This window comes from Panthera onca, chromosome C1 (genome assembly GCF_046562875.1).
Source record: "Panthera onca isolate mPanOnc1 chromosome C1, mPanOnc1 haplotype 2, whole genome shotgun sequence".
Lineage (NCBI taxonomy): Eukaryota > Metazoa > Chordata > Mammalia > Carnivora > Felidae > Panthera > Panthera onca.
The window spans coordinates 217,018,238-217,045,446 of record NC_138346.1 but is presented as its reverse complement, the minus strand read 5'-3'; the positions used below and the strand labels follow the sequence as shown (position 1 = coordinate 217,045,446).

At 45.1% G+C, this 27,209-nt stretch overlaps 1 protein-coding gene across 1 annotated transcript in view; it reads right to left on the bottom strand.

Annotated features, from left to right (window-relative positions):
• Window positions 1-15,286, bottom strand: part of DNAJC11 (DnaJ heat shock protein family (Hsp40) member C11) — a 65,395-nt gene extending 50,109 nt beyond the window's left edge. The window contains exon 1 of the mRNA XM_060623510.3: window positions 15,154-15,286. Coding sequence (XP_060479493.1) covers window positions 15,154-15,225 — 72 coding nt within the window. The 5' untranslated portion in view covers window positions 15,226-15,286. The remainder of the gene's footprint in view (window positions 1-15,153) is intronic.
• Window positions 15,287-27,209: the final 11,923 nt, after the last annotated feature.

The window sequence follows — 27,209 nt, the reverse complement described above, 5'->3', positions numbered from 1 at the left end:
ACAATTATAACTATTTGTTACCTAATAACAGACTGTCAAAATATATGAAGCAAAAATTGACAGAATTGAAAGGAGAAATAGACAGTCCTACAATAATGGTTGGAAACTGCACTATCTTGCTTCAATAATGTAGAGAATAACCAGGCAGAAATAAAGAAACAGGACCGGGACAACACAGTAAACCAAGTAGATCTAACAGACATATATACAATATTCTACTCGTGACACCAGAACACACTTTGGGATGTGTGCAGATGGGTAGAATTTCAGTTCTGCAAGATGAAAAGACTTTAGAAGATAGGTGGTGGTAATGGTTACACAACAATATGTATGCACTTACCACCACTCAACTGTATACTTAAAAACGGGTAAGATGGTAAATTTTGTTATTTGTATTTTACAGTTTAAACAATTGAAAAAAAAAAACACCTCAAAAATGGAAGAAAAAAAAAAAAAACCCTAAATGTGAAAGCTAAAACCATAAAACTTCTAAAATGAAAACATAGGAGATCATTTTTGTAACCTTGAGTTAAAGATTTCCTGTCAGAACAATAAAAGAAAAATATTTGTAAAACATGTATTCAATAGACCCGTATCCAGAATATACAAAGAGCTCTTACAACTAAAGAAGAAAACCCAATAAAATAATGAGTAAAAGATTTAAACAGAAACTTCAACCAAAGGTGATACAGTAATGGCTAAAAAGTACATGAAAAGACATTCAATATTATTAGTCATTACGGAAGTGCAAATTACAAACAAAAGTAGGTATCACTACACAACCGTGAGAATATCTAAAATGACAAAGACTGAGAATATTAAGTCTGGGTGAGGATATGAAGCAAAATAAACACCAATTTCAAAAATATGAACAAAAGCTTTGTCATCAGCATAGAGATAAAAATGGCCATCAATTCTTCTGGTCAAAATAGGCTAAAGAAATGAGTCAAGTGCTAGGTTTTTCCCAGTTGAATTACCTTTAAAAAACCTTTATTCTTATTAGAAAAGTATACACACTCATCATGGATAAAATGAAAAGTACATAGCACCTGGCTGGCTCAGTTGGTGGCAAGTGTGACTCCTGATCTAGGGGCTGAGTTTGAGCTCCACATACAGCTTACTTAAAAAAAACCAAAAACCAAAAACCAAAAAACAACCTAAAAAAATAAAAATAAAAATAAAAATAAAAATAAAAATAAAAATAAAAATAAAAATAAAAATAGGGGCACCTGGGTGGCTCAGTCAGTTAAGTGTCCAGCTCCTGGTTTCAGTTCAGGTCATGATCACGGTTCCTAAGTCTGAGTCCTGCATTGTGTTTGAGCTGACAGTGCAGAGTCTGCTTGGGATCCTCTCACTCCCTCTCTTTTTGCCCCTCCCCTGCTCACATGCACTCTCTCTCTCGAAATAAATAAACTTTTAAAAAGAAAAGAAAAAAGAAAATTATAGACAAAATATTTGTTTTTCTATAATTTTGTCTTTTTTTTCTGTTTAAAGGTCTTTATGAGGTTTTGTTTTTGTGACTTTTATTGGTCTTTAAGTATTTTCCACATCATTTCAATTTTTTTTAATTTTGAGAGAGAGTGCACAGGCATGTAAGTGGGGGTGGGAGAGAGGGAGAGAGAGAGGGAAATTTCAAGCAGGCTCCATACCCAGCGAGGAGCCTGACGTGGGGCTAGGCCTCACAACCATGAGATAATGACCTGAGCCAAAATCAAGACATTGAACTCACTGAGCCACCCAGGTACCGTGAAACTTAATTTAATTTTTATTATGACTATGAAAATATAGCTCAAAGCTGAATGAACCAGATACTGTGATTGTTATTTCTTTTCCTGAACTACTTTTAATTTTTCCTGGAGTTAGTAACTGCCTAACTTTTTTCCGTTTGCTTTAGCTTTCTAGGTATCTATCACAGATTCTTCTCCAACTCCTCATAGTAAGGCACTTATAAGTAGAGACTTCTAATACTCTTTTCACTACAAAAATACAAAACAGTTTACCAAGTCCAAGTTTTTCTTTTTTCCTAAGAGGTATCCCTCCCAGAGATCTCTGCATTGTGTCCAATGTTAGGCCTGCTAGACAAACTTCATCCTAGGATTTCCTGTCACCATCCTCCAGGGTATCTTCCTGAGTCAGTCTCTTCTGTTCTGTATCCTACAACCTTTCTCTTTCCTGGTTTTCTCCTTTATTTTAGTAAAGCTCAACCTCCAGTAGTTTCCTTTACAAAGGTTGGCTAGGAGGAAAAATATTTTAGACTTTGCAGATCTCAAAAAAAATTTTTTGGAGGGGCGCCTGGGTGGCTCAGTTGGTTAGGCAACTGACTTCGGCTCAGGTCATGATCTCACAGTCCGTGAGTTCGAGCCCCACGTCGGGCTCTGTGCTGATGGCTCAGAGCCTGGAGCCTACTTCAGATTCTGTGTCTCCTCCTCTCTCTACCCCTCCCCTGCTCACACTCTGTCTCTCTCTGTCTCTCAATAATAAATAAACATTAAGAAATTTAAAAAAATTTTTTTTAAAGTAAGCTACACCCATCATGGGGCTTGAACTCAGAGCCTTGAGATCAAGAGTTGCACGCTCTACTGACTGAACCAGCCAGGCACCCCAAAATGTTCTTATATTCTGCCTTTATATTTGATAAGTAGTTAGCTGAGGATAGAATTCTTGCCCAGAAATATTTTTTCCCTCAGAACTCTTACTGTATTGTTTCATTGTCTTCTAGTTTACAGTACCACTGCCGAGATAGGTTAATGTCATTCCAATTTCCAATACTTTGTGATCTATTTGGAAACTTTTAGGATGCTCTCTTTAACCTATGATTACCCTCAGCACAGGTCTTTTCTCTTCCACCCACGGTGCTAGTTACTTCATTGGTCCTTTCCATCTAGAGTCTCATACTTTTTGGTTCTGAGAATCTTTCTGATAATAATTGTTTAATACTGTCTTCCCCTTTTTACTGCCTAAGAGTTGGTCTTCTAAGTTTTAAATTTTACTTTCATGGAGATTTCCTCACCTTCCAGCCCTCTATAGAGTTTTAACTTCTATCTTATTTTTAAGTTCCAAGAGTTTCTTCATTTGTATATATTTCTTTTAAAAGTATCACCTTGTTCTTATTTCTTACACATAATATCTTCTCTCTCTGAAGACCATCTAGTTTTCAAACTCGCTGCACTGCTTCTTTCATTTCTCTTCTCTGTCTGCATGATCTTCGAATTTCAGACTGGAGCATTCCTTCAAATATTTGATGGTTCCTTAATATCAATTTATATGTGACAGTAAGATACTAAGAAAGTATTTGGAAGCCCTATGTGAATAGGCCTTGTCATCTGATGAGCCTCTCTGTGGAATGGCTGGGAGAGGACCAGGAAGGGAAGTTTCACTTGGCAGTGTTTTCTTTTTGATAGGTTAGTTTTTTCAGGAAAGAGCACAGAGAACAAATGGGAAAAGCTGTTAAGTCTCACCATGCAGGATACAATCGCTCAGGTATTCCCTGCTTTTGTAAGGGTGCCACTCTCGCCCTCCACTGCGTCTAGGTCTAGGCTCTGAAGCTTTCCTGGTTCAATTTCTCCAGGGAATAAACGTCACGTCTTCTGGCTGGGGGGGGGGGGGGGGGGGGGAGGGGAGCAGACCCAGCATATCAGCACTGAATGTTACCATTAGAAAGGAAACAATCTTTGTCCATCTGGCAGACAAAGACGGGTACCCTGTTTTAAATTACATGTTTGTTTACATTAAAAAGGGGGGGCACTTGGGTGGCTCAGTCAGTTAAGCATTCAACTTCAGCTCAGGTCATGGTCTCGTGGTTCAGGAGTTCAAGTCCTGTGTTGGGCTCTCTGCTGGCAGCACAGTGCCTGCTTCAGATCCTGTCTCCCGTTCTCTCTGCCCCTCCCCCACTTGCTCTCTCTCTCAAAAATAAACACTAAAAAAATTGCATGTTTGTTTACTATTGAGGGTGGATATTTTTCCATGTATTTATTTGCATTTTAGATTTCTTCTTTTATGAAATAACCTATTTGTTTCCTTTGTTTTGTGTTCCTATTGGGGCATTTATCCCTTTTTTTTTTTTTTTTTTTTTTTTGCTTAACTTCCAAGAGTTCTTTATATACATTGGAAATAGATGAATTGTTGATCAAATAAATATACTGTATACTCCTTTTGAGTTTTTAAATTGTGTTATGGGTTGTTTTTTTTTAGGTTTTGGTTTTTTGTCTTTAGCAAACACAGAAGTTCTCCACTTTTACAAAACCAAACCTATACATTGTCTCTCTTCTGATCTCTGCTGTGGCGTCATCCTCAGAAAAGTCTCGGACTCCAGTTTCATCCTATTTGCTATCGTTGAATAATGAAGCCACTGAAGAAGCTACTACTACCTCCACCTACCCAAAGTCTGGGGAAGACCATCTCTGGAATCAATGTGATGCACACACTCAAAGAGCATACAGCCACTCTGCTTTCGTTTTCTATTTTCATTTAACGAAGTAAGTGGAAATGGGTGAGGAACACCCGTATGTCTGTATGTCTGAACGGAGACTGTATCGGTCATGATTGGGGAGGGCGGCGGTTCTAGGGGCCCCCTGGGGGTCTGAAAACTAGTTTCAATAAAACTAAGCCACCGCTTGCCTTTTTCTCACCGTGTCATGCATACAGTGGGAATTACTTAAGGCCAAATGATATGTGATGACCTCACTGTTTTGATGGTTAACAAAATGTGTACTTGTGTATTGTGTTTGCTAGTAATTTCTAAGGTGGTAGTTTTACAGCACAAATATAAGAGATTTCAGAGATTCATTCAACTGGCTCTCAGTTATTTCACTGTGTAGTTACTAGATGTTTTTCATTTTATCTGCTGTGATGTCTGTATCTCTGTAATTTCATTATTTTTCAATACATAGCTATTTTGAAATCCTTCAGTCTTCCTGTGCCTTACTGAAATACTAGTACACTTTATGTCTCCTTTTATATTTTATTAATTGAGCTTTAATTTCTTCTTTTTTAAGTTTATTTATTTATTCTGAGAGAGAGAGAGAGGGAGAGAGAGCGAGCGTGCACTCATGTGCAGGCGGGGCAGAGAGGGAGAGAGAGAGAATGCCAACGCAGGGCTCAAACCCATGAACAACGAGATCACGACCTGAGCTGAAACCAAGAGTCGGACGCTTAACCGACTGAGCCACTTTGGTGCCCCTGAACCACTGCCAGTCTCTAAGGCAGAGGGAAGGGCAAGAGACAGAGACTCTCTGGCTCTCACACCAGCATTTAAACCCTTCAGCCTGAGCAGGACCCACATCACTTCCACTCATATCATTGGCTAGACCTAGTCACAGGGCCTCGCTCAACCACTAGGGGACCAGGAAGTGTAGTCCTGGCCGGCAAGCAAAGAACCAATAAATGGTGTGCAGCACTTAAAACTAACGCAATGACAAGATTTAATTCAATACTTCGAAGCACGTAAGCAGCCACTTACACCTCACCACGTTCATTTTAGGAAAAGGAAAGCCACTAGGTCTTTAGTTGCTGAAGCCTATACTTTCCAGCCCAAACCCCCAGGCTGCATCTATGTTGCTGTATTTCCGGAAGGAAGTCTCCACAAACTATGTTCTATTGGATTTTGGGAAGTTTGCCTAATTACCACAATTGAAGATTCATTATTGTCCATATGTTCCATGACAATCTGATTGAAATCAACTGCATCAGCTCATAAAACCTGTAATTTTTTTATGATACTTGGTGCTCATACAATTTAAAGGAAGAAGCAGATTTCAGAGCTAACTGACACCAAGAGAGTCTGGGTTCTTTATGCTGAGTAAGAGCTGCTTCATGGAGGAGGGCTGTTCCAGATCACTTGGTGTCACTGAGAAGACCAAGTCATGTCCTCACCAAAGCACTACGCCGGACTTGGAAAAATGTCCTACTTCATTTTGCAAAGGCTCCCACCACGTAGTCCGAAACTCCACACAATAAAACCACGCTCACACACAGTCCTGCCGTCTTCTACTGTCATTTGCCCTGCTCAACACAGCCTTCTACATTTTCGTTTGGAGGGTCTGGAAATAAGCTGGGGTTCATCCGCAAACAGCAAGACTCCAACGACGCACGCGGACTCACCCTCAATCTCAGGCGTGGTGCAGACTCATTCCGCCTGACCCACCTTTACAAGAGCGTCTCAAGCAGAACAGGATTTCGAGTGAGACTAAACCCGCGTTGTCCATCCTGAAAACTGAGCTCTGACAAAAGAAACTACAATCGAATCCATCTGAAACGTATTTGCTTTTACCAATATCGTCACTGATGCCCCTGCAAGAGATGAGAAAGAAGGAACCAGTTCCCCCTGCAATAAACAGAAGAGGAACAGGGTGTCTCCCAGGTGAAAAAGCACCAGCCCAGCAGGACAAGCCCTCGTTCCTCTCCCGGCCTGGTACCCAGTCTCCGCAGGGAGCGAGCTCCAAGGCCTGCATCTCAATTTGCTCTCTTCCTCCTGCATCTGACTTTGAACAGTTTTTCTAAGTGAAAATTTAGAAATGCCAAGCTGATAACTGATAAACTCCTTCCAATAAATTCCTCTAGAGCGGTCTGTTGCCAAAACCGCAATGTGATCTTCGACACAGGTTTTCCACAAAGTAAAACACGTCTAGACACGCGAATATGATGTTAGTAAATACTGACCTCTTCGAGTCAGTCCATTGATCGAGTGCCAGCCCTGTCCTAAGTACCACAGGAGGTACAACAGAAATATATTAAGGAGTTTACAAACTAGGTGTGCGTGTGGATGTGTGCTTCCCCTAAAAAAACCCCACATGTATGGATTTAACTAAACAATACAAGACAGAAATGCTAACATTAGTGGGGGGGAAATAAGTTCGGGGCAGTGAGAATGCGAAGAAAACTTCATGGAGGTGGAGGGACCCAAATGGGAATGCAAGAAGGTGGACTGTGATTTGCTTTGGTATCTAGGGCGGGCTGGGGCATTTCAGAGGAAAAGAACATCCTGACGAACAGGCCACTGTTGGGGACAGAGACAGAACACTGACCAAACTGACAAGAGCTAAGAAGTATAAGCAGGAGGCTGGCAGGAAATGAACTTGGACATCCATCCACTTGCTTGTTCATTCAGTAAACATTGGCAGGTACTTATCATATACCCACACTGTCCAAAGGGATATAACGGGGAATCAGACAGCTGTGGTCCCTAACCACATGACGCTTACTTTGCAGTGGAGAAAAGCAGAACATCACCATACGGTAGGCAAAAAAACATAAAACATCTAATTTATAAGGTGCTTTAAAACGGAGCCGAGAGTTTGACCCTGACCCGATAAACAATGGGAGGTCATGAAAGGTTTCTGGGCAGGGAAATAATGCGATTGGTACTGTTTGTTGATATTAGTTTGGTACAGTCTGACTAGAACTGACAAAAATCAAAATCAGAGAGACCTAAGGAAAAGTGCAGCAGAACCACAGGGTTGAGGTTAGAGGGTTGGTTGGGAGCCCAGAAGTCAGAGTGGAAATGAAGGATCAGAGTCGGCAGGGGGTCAAGGGGAGGCTTTATAAGCTGAATGCGTTTGTGGGACAATTAAAAGGGGCTCAATACCGTAAGGAGAAACAGACCAAAAAGCACTCCAGGAGTTCTGGCTCAGATGCATGGGTTGGGGAGAAATTGGAAGCATCAGGCTGGGGGGGAAGGTGAATCTGACCACCACGTACAGCCCAGAAGGCACACAGAGATGCAGGAGAAGCAAGAGATTTTAAAAAGAGCCAAACTCACGAGGCCCAAACCTGGGGGAATTCTCAGGACGGAGAATGAGCACCTGGCAAGGTAAGAAAGGAGGACAAAGGGAGCATCAGAGGAGCCAAAGCTGAAGGGGACTTCAAGGTGGCACACAGGCACACACGTGGTGCACACACACACACTTGCACAAAACACTCCCACTGGTATTTCCTCATTTGGTGCTTTAATACTCACAGAACACCTTGGGGCGCCTGGGTGACTCAGTCGATTGGGTGTCCGGCTTTTGCTCAGGTCATGATCTCACCGTTTGAGAGTTCGAGCCCCGCATCGATTGGACTTGCTGCTGTCAGTACAGACCCCACTTCAGATCCTCTGTCCCCCACTCTCTGCCCCTCCCTCATTCGCAGTCTCGCTCTCTCTCAAAAATAAATAAACATAAAAAAAAAATACTCACAGAACACCTTGAGATTGGTATTGGGACCTCCATTTAAAACGAGGTAAACACAATGAGGATCAGAAAGATTTAAAAGCGTGATCTGAGGTGGAGAAGGAGTTTCCCTGACCTTGGACCCCTGACCCAAAAGCTGGCTAGAGAGTAAGAGCCCGTGCACCCTGGCCCCTGGCCGGGACCACACTGTGGTTCATGAGAGTGAAAAGCTGCAGAGAGAGGACAGGTATTTACAAAACATCAATCACACAGCGGGCTCATCCAAACTGTGTGAGGAACTCTGACAAATCAATAAGCACATTCCTTATTAACTTTTATGCTCACGATACTAATAACAACATACTGACATTTACTTTGCATAATAACATGCCCATTACTATGCGGAGCACTTACATGCGTTCTTGCTTAATTTCCCCCAAAGCCCTAGGACAGTGAAATTATTGTCTGGAGTTTATGGGTGAAGAGAGAGGCTCGGAGAGGCTAACCGGCTTGCCCCAGGTAAGGCTGCTACAATACAAAGTCAAACTCAAATCTGAGTTCAAGGACTTCATCTTTCCAAGCTCCGCCCCCATCTCTGCCTTTTCAAATCATCACCGACAAATGTGCACAGGGGCTTTCCATGGAAGGTGCCGGGCTCAGTGGCCTCAACTGTCCTTCTCTTGAACCCCTGAACACGGCCACAGCTTTGTAGAGCACAGGGGGCAGGTGGATACAGTCCATGTCATGGGTTTTGAAAAGTCAACCTCCTACACCCATCTTAGATGCTGCTTCGGGAAGGTGGGCTTCAGAGAGAGACAACAGAATCACGAATAAGTCAGAGAAGTTAAACAGGGGGTTGATCAAGTAACTCCGAGATCTAAGTTGTCTTACACAGAAGGAAAACACTTACAAAATCTACACAACTCATTCCCCCCAAGATGGCAATATAAATTCAAAAACAGAATAGGCGATCAGTAATGACAGAAGTCTACGTACTAACAAAGAAAAAGGCAAGCCCCTGGTCACCTTCAAGGTTCATGGGGCGGGGGCGGGGGGCTTTCCTCCAAGCCCACCTCCACAGACAACGGAATGTGAGGACAAAGGAGCCAGTGGAGCAGAAAGTTTGATTCCTGACCAGAGGTCATTCCAAGGGCTGAGGGGAGATTTTTCTGACTGCTGTACAATTTGGTGCTCATTTCTCTTCCCGGTCATGTCCATATGCGGTTTTGGTGCCCTTGAGACACAACAGTAAATAAAGGCCAGCGTCTTAGAAAAATGAGCTCCAGTTCCTTTCTGGGTCAGAAGTGATGGTTCGGATCCTGTCTTTGCATCAAGAGCTTGGCTTATTTTTCCCTAAAAGCCTGACCTTCTACTTGCTCTCTCCGTGTCCATCTGTTAATCCTGCCCACTCACGCAGACTTCTTGTGGTTGATGTCTGCTGGCATTTTACCACTGAAGAATGTTCTGGCTCCTCCAAACGAGGGAGGGAACACTGTGCACTCGTCGCATGCAGATATGGTTCTAACGGTACAAGAGCCAAACGGGAGCCGGCCATCAGGCTATGAACTTGGAGGAGGCTCCAAGCTCCGAGCTCCTTCAAGGGAAAAAGGGACCTTGATAACGTAGGGGCCGCAACTCTGATGATAAAGCGGCAGTGTTCCCGACGGTCTTTCTCCCAGTGGGGCCCCCTTTTAAACTCTCATGCCATTTTATTTATTCATTCCTGTTAGTTGTCTTAAATCTTTTCTTGAACAAGGTAGGGTATAAATAAAATAAAAGTCAAAGTTTAATAAAAGTTAAACACTAAAATTCCACAGCCAAGGGAAACGCGAAAACATGTTGCTCCCTTGTCCTGTATTCTCTTATCCACCGTTTTACTACTGAACTCACAGCAAATATAAAAGCTTTCAATTGAATTCTCTTTAGCAAAGAAAAAAAAGAGAGGTGTTTTGGTAGATAATGCAGAACTAAGCATTAAAATTTCAAGAAGCAATTGTTTGAAATGCCTGAAGCAGAAAGGTAATAACTAGCCTGTGGTTCATTAAAGAAAACACGTTTTACAATTTAACCTCATGGTGTTTGCTAATCGTATTATGACACTGGAACCAACTGGGTATCCTAAGAGCTCCCTCTGCACCCAGAAGCCTCTCTGAACTCTAGCTGGGAACCCTCCTGACCCCAGTGCTCTGTCTTCTGATCAGGGAGGTCCTCCCCTTCCTGCCTGGGCCCTTAAAGGCCGACAGCTCACGACAGTTATATTTTTGGGTCCCTCTGCGCCTTTACCACAGATACTCACTGTCTTTCTGGATTATCCCTTTCGCCCTACTCCCACACTTGGCTCCACCTTCTGGGAACCCCTCCCCACTCAAAGTCATGACTTTGCAGGAAGCAGAGTTCAGAGGGATAACTGTCTTTTGAAGAGAAGAAACTCAGTATTTTGAACAGAAAGAGAAAACTTTGGGAATTCATAACCTAACACTTAGCACAAATCCTGGCACTGTGTTTTTTATTTTATCGATATAACAGACGAATAGCAAACTTAGCCAGGATGAAGTGTATCGAAGCTTTTCTACGTTCACGCATGTCCTTTTAAAGTAAGCAAAACCTCATGCTTTATCAAAACTCAAGAAATAACAATAAATATTAAATGAACATCCACCTGTACAAAGGCACTGTATACATATCCTCATTACCTTGCCAAACTCCAGTATACAGCATGCTGGCTCACAGTAAGTTCCTAATAAATTATTGCCTGTCACCTACATTTCAACATCAAAGAAAATGGGAAGCAGGAAGAGTAAACTACTGCACCAGAGGCAGGAACCCGCTCCTGCCAATAGTAAAATGGGGATTCGAACACAGGACCTTCTGGCTGCAAAGCCACAGTGTTGCCTCTTTCTACTCTCCCAGTAACTCTGAAGTACTATAGCACATGAGTAAATGGGACACTTTAAGAGATTAAATGACTTGTTTAAAAAAAAAAAAAAAAAAAAAGAGGTTAAATGACTTGTCACCCAGGGGCAATGTGGGCTGAGACTCCAGTTTCTAATGACCTTCCTCCTCAGCCTCTTACAGGTGACCTTAGGAATGTGATCTTGTGGAGAAGACAGGTTTTTGGACAACCAAGGCTTAACACTACTTCCTGAATGCACACGTTTTAAGCAGAGTCACGATTACAAAGTATGGTAACTTTGAACATAGGAACAACCTTCTCAGACCTATCTTGATATCCCTCCTTAAGACCAAATTAGCTGCTCATCACAAAGTTAGATAAGCAACGGATGAGTAAACAACACCTCCCTGCTTCAGGGACTGGAGTGTGTGCCTGGCTGAGCCCCCACCACTACTCTCCACGGTCTAGACGTCCAGCCAAGCCATCCTGTTGGGCTGCGTGACATCCCTCTAGGTCAATCCGGACAGTGGCCAGTAAACCTTCCTCTCCTGCTCTAGCCCTTTCTTCCCATCCGCAGTCCAAACTTGAATGTTTAGCCCCACTCTGTGACTCTCATCTCCAGCCAGAGAAACCCAGACAACCAAAAACTTCGGAAAGAACAGCGTGCTCTAAACCAGGGATCGAAAAAAAGTGCAGGGACTCCGGGGAAACTTTTTATTGGTAGGTGACAGTTTTGCAATTCTAGTTTCAAGGCTAGTGTAGAAGACTGACCTCCACAGGTGGATTAGCAAGGAAAAAAAACCTTTTCACGTAAGTTTATTTTTTTCCTTAACTGTCTTTTTAAAAAGTGTTTAAAACTCGAGAAGGAGATCAGCCCCTTGAAAGCTAAACTGATTGGGATCAAAGATCTTAAAATGGGTTAGGAACACTGCTGAAAGGCATCCGTAAAAATGAAAGAGCTTCTTTTAATGGTAATGCCACATTGATAAAGCAGGAATTTCAGTCATTTACTTAGAAATAAATTCAGCTTAAAAAAAGGCATAAATTCAGTGTAGAATGTGTCAGTTAAAATGTCTATAAAATGTATAAAGATCAAGAAAAGTTCACTGATTGGTCAGGAATTCTTTCTCCCAATTAAGTCCTGGAAAGTCATCCCAGAAACCTCAGATCAGTTAGATTTTAGGCACATGATGACACATTTGACTACACTAAACCAAAGATGCCAATCTGGTTTCAGAGTGCCGGGTTAATGATAAATTACTCCCTCCTCAGTGTGATAATGGCTCTACTCTGCAAACAGGAAATCCAGAACACTGGAGAAAAGGGAATCATTAAAGATCACAGAAGTCTTGTTTAGAGAAGAATCTGGTCCTGTCTAGCTGCCTGCTTCACTCTCTGAAATACAATACAAGTGGATATTTTGAAGTTTAAAACCTGGAAAAAGAGATTTGTAAGCTGGTTTTTAACATTTCTGTATTATTCCAATTTTAACTATGTATCAGGCTTGTAATTTTTCAAATTTTAAATAGAATTCCCCGGTTTTGGGTCAGGTTGCTTCCATTTGAGGTTTCTAGGGAAAAGTCTCTGAACTTCCTGAACACAGAGCGTTGAAGGTACTCTCTGGAAGGTGCTCTGAATAACTGCCGGGAAGAGGACCTTGCCTCCTACAGGTATATGTAAATGGCGTCAAGCTGCAGAACTGACAGCAAATAAACAGGTGTTATTGTCTCCTTCCAACCACACATGTAAGAGTTCAGATTACTTCTATTTTTCCTCTAACTCTCCAACTAAATCATGCTATTTCAACTTTAGGTTGATTTCTGATCTCACAAAACAAATCCTAGTAAATATCAAGTCCAGAGATCACCTTCAGAGCTTCTCTTCCAGTAGAATCTTCAGAGATAAAATCTGCACACACTTGATAACATTTTACACAGAGCTTGTGGACACAGGGAACACAAAGTGACTTTAGCAAGAGAACATGTTTCACAGGAATTTCACCTACAGCCATAAACATGAAAAGTGCCTCAACTCATTGGGAGAGATAAGACTTTTTTTTTTTTTTTAAGAAATAAATATTTGACTCCCACTCATCAGTCCAATAACAATGGCAAGTCCTAAGACCCCAGCATTTTTAAGGTATACCTCTGACAAATGCTTACCAAAGACTCTCGCCAAGTCTATTATTCTAGATCTTTTTGATCATCTGCAGCTGCCTAAGATTCAGTAAGCCTGGGGGCGCCTGGGTGGCTCGGTCGGTTAAGCGACCGACTTCGGCTCAGGTCATGATCTCACGGTCCGTGAGTTCGAGCCCCGCGTCGGGCTCTGTGCTGACCGCTCAGAGCCTGGAGCCTGTTTCAGATTCTGTGTCTCCCTCTCTCTCTGCCCCTCCCCTGTTCATGCTCTGTCTCTCTCTGTCTCAAAAATAAATAAACGTTAAAAAAAAAAAAATTGAAATAAGATTCAGTAAGCCTGGAAAATGGGATACATTGTTGCTCAATTACTGATAAGACCGACTATAAACCAGTGGTAAGAAAGGCTGGTTTCAGAAAAGCTGGTTTCATATACTGCTTTGCTTCTAAGAACTGGAGAAAACTTAGTAACTAGCCAAACAGCTTCATTCAAAGGGAAAGAAACCCAAGGCCGAAGAAGTGGTTCACCCCAAGCTTTACTGTTTATTACTTATGAGAACCTCCAGGTGCCTACGGCAGATAACATGACTTGCAGTTCCCCCCAGACAGTTCATTGTTCATAATGCGTGGTGGCTAACACATTTGGGGGATTTTTATGTGGGTGCCCAAGCTCACGGTACCAGAACTGGCAGCTCTGTAGTCTGACTAGTTATGACAGCAGAGCGGAAGCTCCGCCCGGACTTCCCAGGGATGAATTCAGGCTCTCGCACTTTCTACTGATGTGACTCTGGGCAAGTCACTTAACCTCTCTCTGCCTCAGTTTTCTGAGCTGTAAATCAAGGATTATCATAACATTTCCCTTAGGGGCCGGGATGAGAAATGAACAAGATAATGTAACATAAAGTGTTCACTCGGCACGGGGCCCTGCACAAAAGCAGTACTCAAAAAATGTTGGCTATTACCGACAGACACGATGCACACCAACATTTATGCACGACACACATTTGACTGGTTTTGTCTACAACTTTGTCAAACTTGGCTAATTACGATCGCTGGGAAAAATGAGAGAGGGAATTAACGGTTCTCTAGCAGGGCTGGGAAGACCGAACCCGGCAGCTTAGAGATAAAAGATCCACCTTATGACCTGACCTTGGAAGCCTTCCTGCCCTTCACGCTGATGTCAGCTGGGCTGGTCAACAAGAAATGAAACTTCCTGGGCCCCTACTACGTGCCAGGCACAGCGTGAGACCCTATCTCTTACTGGGTGAGGAAACAGGGTGCAAACACTGGGCGTCTGGAAAGCGGCGCGCGTGCTGAGGCCGTGCTTGGGGCACCGCCTGCTTTCCTGGCTTTACGGCTTCTTCCTAAACTGCGGCCTCCGAATCGAGGCTGTAGGTTCGGGAGGCTCTTCCTGCAATTTCGGGACAGCAGCTCAGGGGACAGGAGGACACAAGCCACGCGCCTCGGGGCCTGAATTCACTTCAGAAGCCGGACGTCCCCATGGATACTCGGGAACCGGACAGACCCCCGTGGGAAGGTTTGCTGGTGGCTTTGACCTTGGTGCCTGAGACTCAGTTTCCCATTCTGCCGGCCGGGGGCGATGACCTAGCCCCTCGGCCAAGGTGAGTTTGTGAGCCGGACGAGGCACCGGGTCCTGGAGGGCCGGGAACCCCACTCCAAGAGCCTCCACCTCGGGGAGCCTTCTCCCTCCTGCGGGTACCGGGGCCTCTGGCCTTGCCAGGACGCGGCGCCCCGGCCGCCGAGAGCAGGGGCAGAGGCCGGCGGGACACCCCCAGTGCAAGGGTCGGGGCAGTGGGGACCGCCCGGTCGGCGGCCGGTCGCGCATGTCGGACGGGGTCACGCGGCCTCCCCGCCGGGTCCCGGCCGCCCGTGGCGGGGACGGAGCGGTGGCCGCCAGCCCGGCCCTCCCGAGCCACCGGGCGCGGCCTCCGCCCAGACGGCGTCCCGCCGCAGGCCTCACCTCCCTGCGCACGTTCAGCAACGAGTAATAGTCTTCATTGTCCAGCTCCTCCTCGCTCAAGGCCGTCGCCATCTTCGCAACCTTTCACCCCGCCAAACCGGCAAGGCCGTGCCCAAGAGGGACCGGCGAGCCGCGGCCCCAACAGCGCGGGCCAGCCCGCCTGCGCCACAGCGGCCCCTGGCGGACCGGAGTGGCGTCGCCGCCGCCCGCGCATTGCGGCAGCGCGCCTGCGCCCTGCGCCCCCGCGCGGCTGAGGGCGGGACGCGGCGCCGGGGGCCAGCCACGTGCTGCTCGTGATCCTGAAGCCAGCACGGCTCAGCGGGGACCGGACCGTGACGTTGCGGTCACACCTGGGGACTCCCTGTGTGCCCCACGACCTCTCCCTTGCCTCATCACCCCCTCCTCCCGCCGGCTACCAGTGCGGCGAGCATCCTGTCCCAAACAGCCCCACCTAGGCCACCCCCGTGAGGCCACCCAGGCCCGAGACTCCTCGAGGCCCCACTTGCTGGCTCGTCTTTGCACAGGAAACCCCCAGAACGGGATTGGTTCCTGCCTCCGTTGTTCTTTGTCTTTTCTCGCGGCCGTCCAGAACCCTGCCCAGAGGACCAGCCTCCTCATTATCGTTTTTTATTATTGCCCTATATTTAGGAGCACCTGACCATTTTTTCTGCTTCTTAACTGACGAGGCAATACCCATTTGGTTCCTAACATAATTGTCTCTGGCAGGCATATATACCTTCAGTCCCTATCCCAGAGCCGTCCTCTTGTAAATTTCTACCTTATAATTTAGCGGTGGAGTCTAATTGATTTCAACCTGGTGCCTGCTGTTTGGTGCATTATTAAAGATGTCTCGGTTACAATCATCTAAATAATTTAAATGTCTTCGAAAGGATGCAATTATCAAGAGAAGGTGGACAGCAGAGCTCCCATACTCTTGCCACCTGTTTGGTTCATGCTGACCTGTATCCATTCCTCATTATTTCTCAGGAGTGTGTGTTGTTCCTTAACTAAGGATCAGTTTAGAACCATCCCTGTTGCCCTTCCTAAGCAGGTCCCCTGGGAAGCCCCAAACACCTGTCTGTGGATTTGAGAAGTTGATTTCTTTCTCTTTCTAATTTTTGGCCAGATGTTCACCATCTGGGCCTGTGTGTGGTCCCTTCCAAGTTGCCCACCCCTCTTAGGATCTTTTGGCATGAGACACATAGGTGAGCTGAGGCAGGTTTATTGAGTCAGTCTGGAGCCGACCTCTGCCCGGGGTTGCAAAGGAAGAGCTGTTTCTCTAGCTGTGTGAGGCTTCTCCGCAGTAGCTTCCGCAGACCCTCACGTTCCGCAAGCTATCACAGCAATTTTTTACGGTCTTTCTTTTTTCTCCTTTGCAGAACAGTGATTAGGGCTAAGCTGCTTGCTGACATTTGCTGGTCTTTAAGAATTTCTTACAGAGAGAGAGGCTGGGGGGAAAAAAAACTACAGTGTTGAGACATTCCTTTTTTCCTTAGGTTTGTAGACGTTAATTGGGCCATAATGCTCAGTTGGGTAGAGAAATTCCTTGCTATCCTTCTTCTGCTTTGGAAAACACCGCCTCTAGGAATTATATAAACAGAACCTAACATATGTTTCAGAACGTTCAGGTCTGCGTTTCTATGATTGAGGATGACCTGGTTTTTATCGTCACCCGAACAAGATAAATAGTGACTCAGGGATGCTCTGTGTTTGTCCTCTCTCAGGCCCATGATGCTTTGTAGTATGGTTACTTGGAAAGTGGTTGTGACAAATGGAAAATAACTTAGATACACCACAGGCCTGAGAGTAAATTTATTTCGGAGGTTGGCTGTTTTGTTTCTCCCTCCAAAAACCCTAATCTCTGATGGGCAAAATAATGGAAACCAGGAACAGTACAAATTGATAAGTTACCACACCCATTCAACCGTTACTCGTGCCAGAGCAACGGACGAAACTCAGCCACATTAACTCATTGCCTTGCATTTTTTAAACTTTATTTATTTATATATGAGACAGAGACAGAGAGAGCAAGTGGGGGAGGAGCAGAGAGAGAGAGAATCCCGAGTAGGCTCCATGCTGAGAGTGCTGATGCGAGGCTCAAACTCGAACTGTGAGATGATGGCCTGAGCTGAAATCAAGAGTGAGGCATTTGAGGTGCACCTGGGTGGCTGAGTCCGTGAAGTGTCTGACTCTTGGTTTTGGCTCAGGTCACGACCTCATGTTTTTTTGTTTTTGTTCTTAATTTTTTTTAACATTTATTTATTACTGAGAGACAGAGAGAGACAGAGCATGAGCAGGGGAGAGGCAGAGAGAGGAGGAGACACAGAATCCAAAGCAGGCTCCAGGCTCTGAAGCTGTCAGCACAGATCCGATGCGTGGCTCGAACTCACGGACGGCAAGAGCATGACCTGAGCTGAAGTCGGACACTTAACCCACCGAGCCACCCAGGTGCCCCATCGGGTTTTTTTTAAAGAGTCAGGCACTTGCCTGAGCCACCCAGGTGCCCCACTGCCTTGCATTTTTGTTTTCTCTTTATTGGGTAAAGCCACAAACCAGTTTGTAATTTAGCTGCAAAGCCCAGCCTGGTATACTTATGTAATATATTTATATATACATGTGTATGTATTATATATGTATATATTATCATTTTTGAATTCTCTTAGCTATATTTAAAAAACATTTTTTTAACATTTATTCATTTTTGAGAGAGAGAGACAGAGCATGAGTGGGGAAGGGGCAGAGACAGGGAGACACAGAATCTGAGGCAGGCTCCAGGCTCTGAGCTGTCAGCACAGAGCCCGACGCGGGGCTCGAACTCACAAATTGCGAGATCGTGACCTAAGCCAAAGTCGGATGCTTAACTGACTGAGCCACCCAGGCGCCCCAAATTCTCTTAGCTTTAAATAGAAAAGATAAAAACCTTGACCTTCACCACCATTTGTTTTTTATTTTTAATTTTTTTAATGTTTTTTATTTATTTTTGAGACAGAGACAGAGCATGAGCAGGGGAGGGGCAGAGAGACAGAGAGGGAGACACAGAATCTGAAGCAGGCTCCAGGCTCTGAGCTGTCAGCACAGAGCCCAACGCAGGGCTCGAACTCACAGACTGTGAGATCATGACCTGAGCCGAAGTCGGATGCTTAACCGACTGAGCCACCCAGGCGCCCCTAACCTTTACCGCCATTCGTATTCAGAATGACCCGGAACATGTGGCCTTCCCAGGACTGCCTATCGGGAAGCTTCCTCTGTTTAATGGCTCTATCTAGTGCTGGGGCCCTCCTTTCTAGCACTAAATACAGGACTCAGTTAGATTTGAATTTCAGATATGCAGTGAATAATTGTTAGGATAAGTATACTAATATTGCATGGGGCGTATGCATATACTAAAAAAATCCATTGTGTGTCTGAAATTCATTTGGACTGGGAGCCCTGTAATTTTACTTGCTACTCATGGCATCCCCCAACTGGAACCCCTTCACTCCTTTCCCCTTTTCCTGAGTAGGACTCCTGAGAGATGAGGTTAACAGCCTGACCCAACCCTGCACAGCTGGTCTGGATCCACACCCTTTCTCTATAATTCAGGAGGAAAAATTACCTCTAATCTTTTTATTATTCTCTTGTCACTGAGTCCAGATTGGGACTCAGTGCCCGTTTGCCATTCATAGCCTCTTCTCTCTTTTCCTCCTGAACTCTGATAACCCTGTTAAGAGGAGTTAGGGGGAAAATATTCCTTAGCTAAAGAAAAGAAGGGAAAGTCTGCAGGCACTCAAGGATTAAATTTTCTTGATGGTATCTCCCCCCCTTAGCATTTCAGGGACGTGTCATTTACATCTTTAGCCAAGATGACAATTGCAGAAGGGTTGAGTCAGCCAGAGGAAGGGCCACTCCTGCAAGAACTGAGACAGTCCCACACCCCAGAGGCAGCCTGGCGGGGGCGGGGGGGGGGGGGTCTGGCAGCAGTGCAGGGACGGACAGGGGGTGGGGAGGTGGGGTCACGCCTCACCAGGTTTCGACCTCACCATCCCGACAAAGTGTGCATCTCCGCAATCTCCGATTCAGAGCTCCTGCCTTTGGAACTCAGCATTTCACCTGCAAGGTGATCCATCCATTGTGCCAAGGGTACCGGTTTCCCTGCCGTTTGCAACTTTAGGTCCCTGGTCCCTGTGTGTTAATCCATCCTAATCCATCAGCACTCAGCTGGGGTCCTTTCCGAGCTGCTTTCTTGGTCATTCAGCGATATCAAAAATCCTTTGACCTTTGGCTCTGTCCACCACATCCATTCTCCGGTTGGTTCTTCCTCCTTCTCTACCTTTTTGCGCTTCTCCCGGGCTGTGGGGAGTAGCTGGAAAAGTCTTGGAAAACGCACAGTTGATGCTATCTGACTTCAACGAGCCCCCAGTGTTACTTGGTAAACCTATTGCATTCACCTCTTATTAAGCCTCTGTAAATTCCCCCACAGTGTCTCCTCAGCTTATCTTTAAGTTGGAAGGCAACAACCAGGAAAGGGCATTGGTGGTCCAGCAATTCACAAGAAGGACATGTTTTCTGTTTTAGTGGAATTAACCCTCCAAGGGGACCGGGCGGGGAAGTGGAGACAATAAACCAGTCACTTAATAAACAAGATAATTTCAGATGCTGAGTGCTGTGTGGAAAATAAAACACGCTGATGTAACGGTGGGACGTCGCAGGTGGGGGGAGTTCACGTCAAGTTGGTTGGTTATGAAAGATCTATCTGAGGAGGTAATTTTGAACTGAATGACGGGAAGGATCCAGCTTGTGAGACCTCGGGGAAGAACGTTCTGGTGCAAAGGCTCAGAGACAGAAAGAAGTTTGATGTGCTCCAGGAACAGGGAGGGTGAAGCATAAGACTGATCGTTCAGTGAGCATGAAGCGTATCAGGTGGGGGCGGGGGGTGGGGTGGGGGCGGGGGTGGGGAGGAAGCGGTAGGAAAAGGTGTTAGAGAAGCTCGGTTAGGGCTCGTGGAGGGCAGTGTTCAATAATTCAAATTTTATTCCAACCACGATGGGGAGCATGGAAGGATTTTAAGCAGGGAGGTGACATGGTCCTGTTTCCATCCCCCCCTCCGAAGGATTATTCCAGGGGGATGAGGCTAGAGGGAGCAAGAATGGAAGCAGCCCCTCCCCTCATCCTCTGTTAGAGGCTATCACAGTGTTCTGGAAAGAGAGGGAGGTGGGCTTGCACTAAGACAGACGGGGGCTGCACGGGGCTGGCAAGCATGGACCACTGGTTGCACTGGGGTCAACAGGAAGTGACGATAGGTTGGGTCTGGAGGGGGTGGGGGTGGAAGAGCGGAATCGGTGGTTAGTTACTCCTCCGTTTTGGTTTGCGTTTCGGGGGGTGAGGCCATCTATGCTCCCGAGGAAGCTAGGGAAGCGGCAGGGTTTGGAGGGAGTAACCAAAAGTTCTACTTTGGAGAAGTAGACCTAAGTCTTTCTTAGACCTCCACGTAGAGGAGATACCTGCTGCTTCTGCTTCCTTTCCACTCACTCTTTCCCTTCTTAAATTTTTTTTTTAACGTTTATTTATTTTTGAGACAGAGACAGAGCATGAACGGGGGAGGTCACAGAGAGAGGGAGAGACAGAATCTGAAACAGGCTCCAGGCTCTGAGCTGTCAGCACAGAGCCCGATGCGGGGCTCGAACCCACGGACCGTGAGATCATGACCTGAGCCGAAGTCGGACGCTTAACCGACCAAGCCACCCAGGCGCCCCTCACTCTTTCCCTTCTTGCCATCAGACCCTCATTCCCATCCTTCACTAGAATTCCCTCCTCAAAGTTTCCAGTGACTTCTTGAGCCCCAGAGCCAATGGCATCTGTTTCCTCGCCATTGGCCTGGACCCCAGGCAGCATTAATGGTGTTGCCTTCTTTTTCATTATAAGCTCTCCATCCTCCACTGCTCTGCTTTCTCTCTCTCTCGACCTCCATGTTGCTCTGTATTCATCATCCTTACTTCCTCCTGCTGGTATTCAGGACCCGTGTGATCTAGGTTCACACATCTTTCAGCCTTATAGCTCCTGACTTTCTTCATGGAGCTTTGGTTCTAGCCAGAAATTTTTTTTTTTAAATCTCTGAACCATTCTTGAACTTGGTTTTGAACCTTTCTTGCATCTCTGAGCTTCCATGAAGGGTCATTGACCTTCAGCTTAAACAAACACCGTGTGGTATTTTTTTGAGTATGGGGTCTGCTGTTGAACAATGCTCTCAACTTTTGTTTATCTGAAAAGATCTTTATCTGTCTTTATTAATATTAAGGGATTTTTTTTCCGCTCAGGGTAGAGGAATCTAGTTTGGCAGCTCTTTTGTTTTCCAGCACATTGTTCCCAATACGGTTTCACTTCCTTTAGATGTCTGGGATTACTGCCGTGACATGATTCTCTTGTTTCTTTGGGGATCTCAATTAAGCGTGTTAGACCCTCTCAGTGTATTCTGTATGCTTTTTATTCTCTTTTGTATCTTCCTTCTTTTTGTCTCTATGGCTTCTTTGTGGATAGTTCTCCATGACCAGTCTTCTACTTCTCTATACTTCTCTCATTTTCCTAAATTTTTTTTTTTTGCTACTTTATTGGAGTATAGTTTACGTGCAATAAAATGCGCATGTTTAAAGTGAAAAATTTTATGAGTTTGACACATGTATGTGCCTGTGAATCCATTACAATAAATAAGATGATGAACTGCCAATCTGCTACTTATCATTGTAGATTAGTCTGCATTTTCTAGAATTTTATATATGGAACATACATCCTGTCCCACAGCTGTCATCTTGCATCTTCCCTAGACTGTCACTGTAGGATGACCCATTCCCTGTCTTCACTGTTGGCACCCCTGTTCCTGAATGCCTTATTTTCTATTTGTTTGTTTCATTCCCCTCCTTTTTTTAATGTTTATTTTTGAAAGAGAGAGACAGAGCATGAGCAGGGGAAGGTACAGAGAGGCACACACACAGAATCCAAAGCAGGCTCCAGGTTCTGTGCTGTCTGCACAAGCCTGATGCAGGGCTCAAACCCATGAACGATGAGATCATGACCTGAGCCGAGGTCAGACGTTTAACCGACTGAGCCACCCGGGCACCCCTCCTTGTTTTTAATGGAGTAAATCTTTCCAGGTTTTTGAGAACTTGGATACCCTTATCCTACCTTTATATTTGATAGTGAGTTTGCTAGGTGGATAGTTTGACTGGGTACAAAAGTCTAGGTTCGAAAGACTTTTCCTCATAATTTTGAAGGCATTGGTTTACAACCTCAGTTTCCCAATGTTGCTGGCAATAAGATGGACCCTGTTCTAGTTCCTATGGCTTTGTAACTGGTTTTTTTTTTCTTCTTTCTTTGGAAACATTGTTTTTATTCCTGGTTTTCTGAAATTACATGATGATGTACCTTGTATAGATCTTCTAAAATGGATTGTGCTATGCATTCAGTGGGTTCATTTCTGTCCATTGGAGAAATATATTCTTTTGTTTGTTTGTCTGTTTGTTTTGGGGGGGGAGGGGCAGAGGGAGAGAGAGAATCTAAAGCAGGCTCCACACTCAGCACAGAACCCAACATGGGGCTCGAACTCACGAACAGTGAGATCATGACCTGAACTGAAATCAAGAGTTGGACACTTAACTGACTGAGTCACTCAGTCAGAAATATCTTAGACTGATATATCTGGATATATCTGATATATCTGGAGAAATATCTTAGACTGATAACTTAATTCCACTTAATTGGTTTTTGGGGTTTATTCTTATTGGAGCTATGTTTATTGTGACGCCAGACCTCCTGGACTGATTCCCACATGCTTTTATTTCCATCCTTTTGTTCTTTGAGTCTTTGTTGGAGATGCAACTATATCTATCAGTTCTTCTATTGATTTTTGAAAAATACTTGTCATAATATATTTTTTAAAAATTTCCAGGGGCACCTGGGTGGCTCAGTCAGTTAAGTGCCTGACTTTGGCTCAGGTCATGATCTCGTGGTTCATGCGTTTGAGCCCTGTGTCAAGCTCTGTGCTGACAGCTCAGAGCCTGGAGCTCATTTCAGATTCTGTGTCTCCTTCTCTCTCTGCCCCTCCCCCGCTCACACTCTGTGTGTGTCTCTGTCTCTTGCTCTCAAAAATAAATAAACATTAAAAAAATTTTTAAATTTTCCAGAGCTCTTTCTTGTTCTTTGATTATTTTATCTTTAAAATAGGTTTGTATATGCAATTTGTTCTCTTGTATTTCTGAGAATGTATTTAAGTTTTATTCTACCTTTTCACTTTTTGTTTTTCCTCCTAGTTATTTTTCCCCCTGTTTGTTTTGGCCTTTGCGGGTATGTGTGGGTGGGTGGAAGGGACTTTTCTCAAAACTCTGGTGATCCTTGGCTGTCTATTCATGGGAGCCCCGTGTACATGTTGAAGACTACTCTTCAGGGGGGCTCTTAGAGAGTTGTCAGGTAAGGTCCCCCACATGTCAGATCTGTAGGTCTTTTCTCTTGGGTGTATTGGTTTTCCCAGGGAGGAGTCCTACTTTTCCCTCTGCCTGGGGTAGGTAAAAGCTCTGTAGGAAAGGGGACGGGAATAGCATTTCATTACAATATCTGCTATCTACCTTTGCTTTGTTATCTAGACTCCAGGGCCTTTCCTGTCGAGCCTCAGCAATTAATAAACCCCCTACAGGGTGCAGGTGGGGCTGTAGTTGCCTGACTGGCTAGATTGGGGAAAGATTTGAGGTTCTAAACTATCTGCACATAGACTAGCAACACACATGTCCAGCCTCCAATTCCTGAATCACTCCTGGATCCTGTAGCACAAACCAGCCCACTTTTCAGTTGTCTTCCCTGACCTCACAAGTATTTAGCCAAGTGGAGAAAGCTGTAACCCAAGTTTGTTACAAAGGGCCCCTCCATTTTCCATCTTCCAAATTGTTGTCGCATCTTTTGTCCAAAGTTGTCTCTTACATGCATTGTGTCCATGTGTATTTATACTTAGTTCCTTTGTTATCCTTTCATTGGGATTTCTGGAGGGAGCAAAGACAACCTCCTATCTGTGTCTCATCAGGTTTAATCTCAGTCCTTTTGTACAACGTAATGTCCATTCATACCACTTATATTCCACTGACAAATTTCCATCCTTTACACGTTTATTTCCTCTGTTAGACTGTAAGCTCTGGAGGCAAGTGCTTGAAATAGTTTGTATTTTATTTCCAACAGCGTTGTGTGTCTGCATGTAATAAGAGCTTAACGTACATGCATGTATTTAACGTGCACTGCAACCAAGAGGAAAGAGAGCTCGAAGCAAAAGATGATGGAAGTGGGGAAGCAGAGAGATGTTTTCATCCACTGATAGGCAGGGCGACAGAGCTCAGGCTGAGGTGCCAGGGACCCCAGGAGCCCAGCAGAGAGCCAAGGGAAACTCTAAGCCTTTCTGAATTGGGGTCGGTCAGCCTTCTTCACGAACATCCCTGATCTCAGGAAATACGTGGTTCTGTAGTGTGATAAGCTGCCCAGCTCCCTTACCCGTCGTTTCTTGGGAACCCCAAGGAGAGACAGGTGGAGGTGGCTTTGTCACAGAGGGGACCCGCTTTGACCATAGAGTCACGCCAGGTTTGAAGAAATGTCTTCTTTTTAAACTTATTTGCTTTTTTGAGAGAGAGAGCACAAGTGGGGGAGAGGGGCAGAGGGAGAGAGAAAGAGAGAACCTCAAGCAGGTTCCATGCTCAGCACAGAGCCCAATGTGGGGCTCAATCTCAAGACCCTGGGATCATGACCTGAGCCGAAATCAAGAGTTGGACACTCAACTGACTGAACCACCCAGGTGCCCCAAAGAGATGTCTTCTTTTAAATTAAGTGCCGGGGCGCCTGGGTGGCGCAGTCGGTTAAGCGTCCGACTTCAGCCAGGTCATGATCTCGCGGTCTGTGAGTTCGAGCCCCGCGTCGGGCTCTGGGCTGATGGCTCGGAGCCTGGAGCCTGTTTCCGATTCTGTGTCTCCCTCTCTCTCTGCCCCTCCCCCGTTCATGCTCTGTCTCTCTGTCCCAAAAATAAAAAAAAAAAAAAAAAAAAAAAAATTAAATTAAGTGCCAACTTCAAAGAAAAACCTATGGGTATTTTGTTGGTTGGCTGGTTATTTTAATTTGTTTTTACATGTTTTCTCCCTGAAACAGAAGTTATTATCTAGCAAGAAGCCAGGGGGTTCCAGAAGTAGATAGATCAGCAGCTCAATGATACCCAGGAAGAAGGCAGTTTCCAAGTCGTCTCTGGCATTCTTGGGATTTGTGTCTGCTTAGGCTAGATCGTCTTACAGCGCCTGGATGGCTGCTGTAGGTCATTAAAAAAAAAACACATATGAGTATTTTATCTTACAGAGATAGCAGGAGTCCTTGTAGGGAGGGGAGATGAAGAGTTTTTTAATGGGTGTAGAGTTATAGAGTTTCAGTTTTGCAAGATGGAAAGCGTTCTGGAGATTGGTCACACAAAAACGTAAATGTACTTACTCTATTGATCAGTACCCTTAAAAATGCTTTAGATGGGGGCACCTGGGTGGTTTGGTCAGTTGAGCATCTGACTCTTGATTTCAGCTCAGGTCACGATCTCGTGGTTCCTGAGTTCGAGCCCCCCCTAGGGCTCTGCACCGTCACAGAGCCTGCTTGAGATTCTCTCTCTCTCTCTCTCCTTCTCTCTCTCTTCCCCTCCCCTGCTCTCGCTCTCTCTCAAAATAAACAAATAAATGACACAAAATGGTTTAGGTGGTAAATTTTATGTTATGTGTATTTTATTACAATTAAACATTTTAAAAAAATATATTGGGAGTCTTGATCTCTTGACTTTGGGTGGCTTTTAAATCCAGAAGATTTTATCCTTGATTCTTGATCCCACTGTCGTCAAGAAAGCCAAGCAGTTGGCAGAAATGTTGCCTGTCAGAGATTGAAAGTTCTAGAACTCAGGGGCGCCCGGGTGGCTCAATCGGTTGGGTGTCCGACTTTGGCTCAGGTCATGATCTCACGGTTTGTGAGTTCGAGCCCCGCGTCGGGCTCTGTGCTGACAGCTCAGAGCCTGGAGCCTGCTTCGGATTCTGTGTCTCCCTCTCTCTCTGCCCCTCTCCTGCTCACGTGCCCCCCCCCCAGAAAAAAAAAAAAAAAACGTAAAAAAAATAAAACTCAAGACGCTTCTAGAAAGGTCAGAGCAGGGTGTCCAACCTCAGTGCTATCAACATTTGGTGCTGGGTAATTATGGGGCTGTCCTGTGCGCTGTAAGAGCTTAGTACTATCCTGACCTCTACCCCCTTGATGCCAGTAGTATCCCTCCCCAGCTGCAACAACCAAAAATGTCTCCAGATATTGCCAGAAGTCTCTTAGGGGACAAAATCACCCTAGTCAAGAACTCTGGGTTAGAGGTGAGGACACTGGTCATGAACCCCAAGGTCATGAACCCCTCTTCTCTGACGTCGGCTTCTCCTACTTTCCGTGCGCAGGAGAAAGATTTTCCAGCTTCTAGAATTAAATGGATTGAAAAAGGAAAATATTTAAACTACCATTTATAGAATATTTGCCATGTGCCAGACACTGTGCTAACGGATTCCTCTCATTTAATTTTCCAATGTAATTACTGATAGCTTCACTTGACAGAGGAGGCAGCTGGGCTCAGGCAGGTTCTCGTCCCAGCCCTCAGAGCTCGTAAACTTCAAAACGGATTCAGACGCAGGTCTGTCTCCTTTTAGGACTGCCTTTACGTTCAATCGTTATTTCGCTTTTAGACTGATTTGTATAATGATGTTTCAGAGGACCTTGAGCCGTACGTGTGGTGACGTCAGTTTTGTCTTCTCCTTCCCTCAGACACGTGGTGTGTGAAGATGTTATCAGGGACCCGCGAGGGCGGGGAATGTTCTCTTGCCCACTTAACAGCTCTGACTCCAACATGAAGTGTCTGCGAGTGAGGACACCTTGCATCCCCTGGCCAGGCAGGTGGCTAAGGGACCCAACATCATCCCCTTCCCAGTCGGAACGCTGCTCGAATGTCCCTTAACCAGCAGAGGGCAGACCTGTGGTCCCGATCGGCACAAGTGGGCAAAGAAAATTGT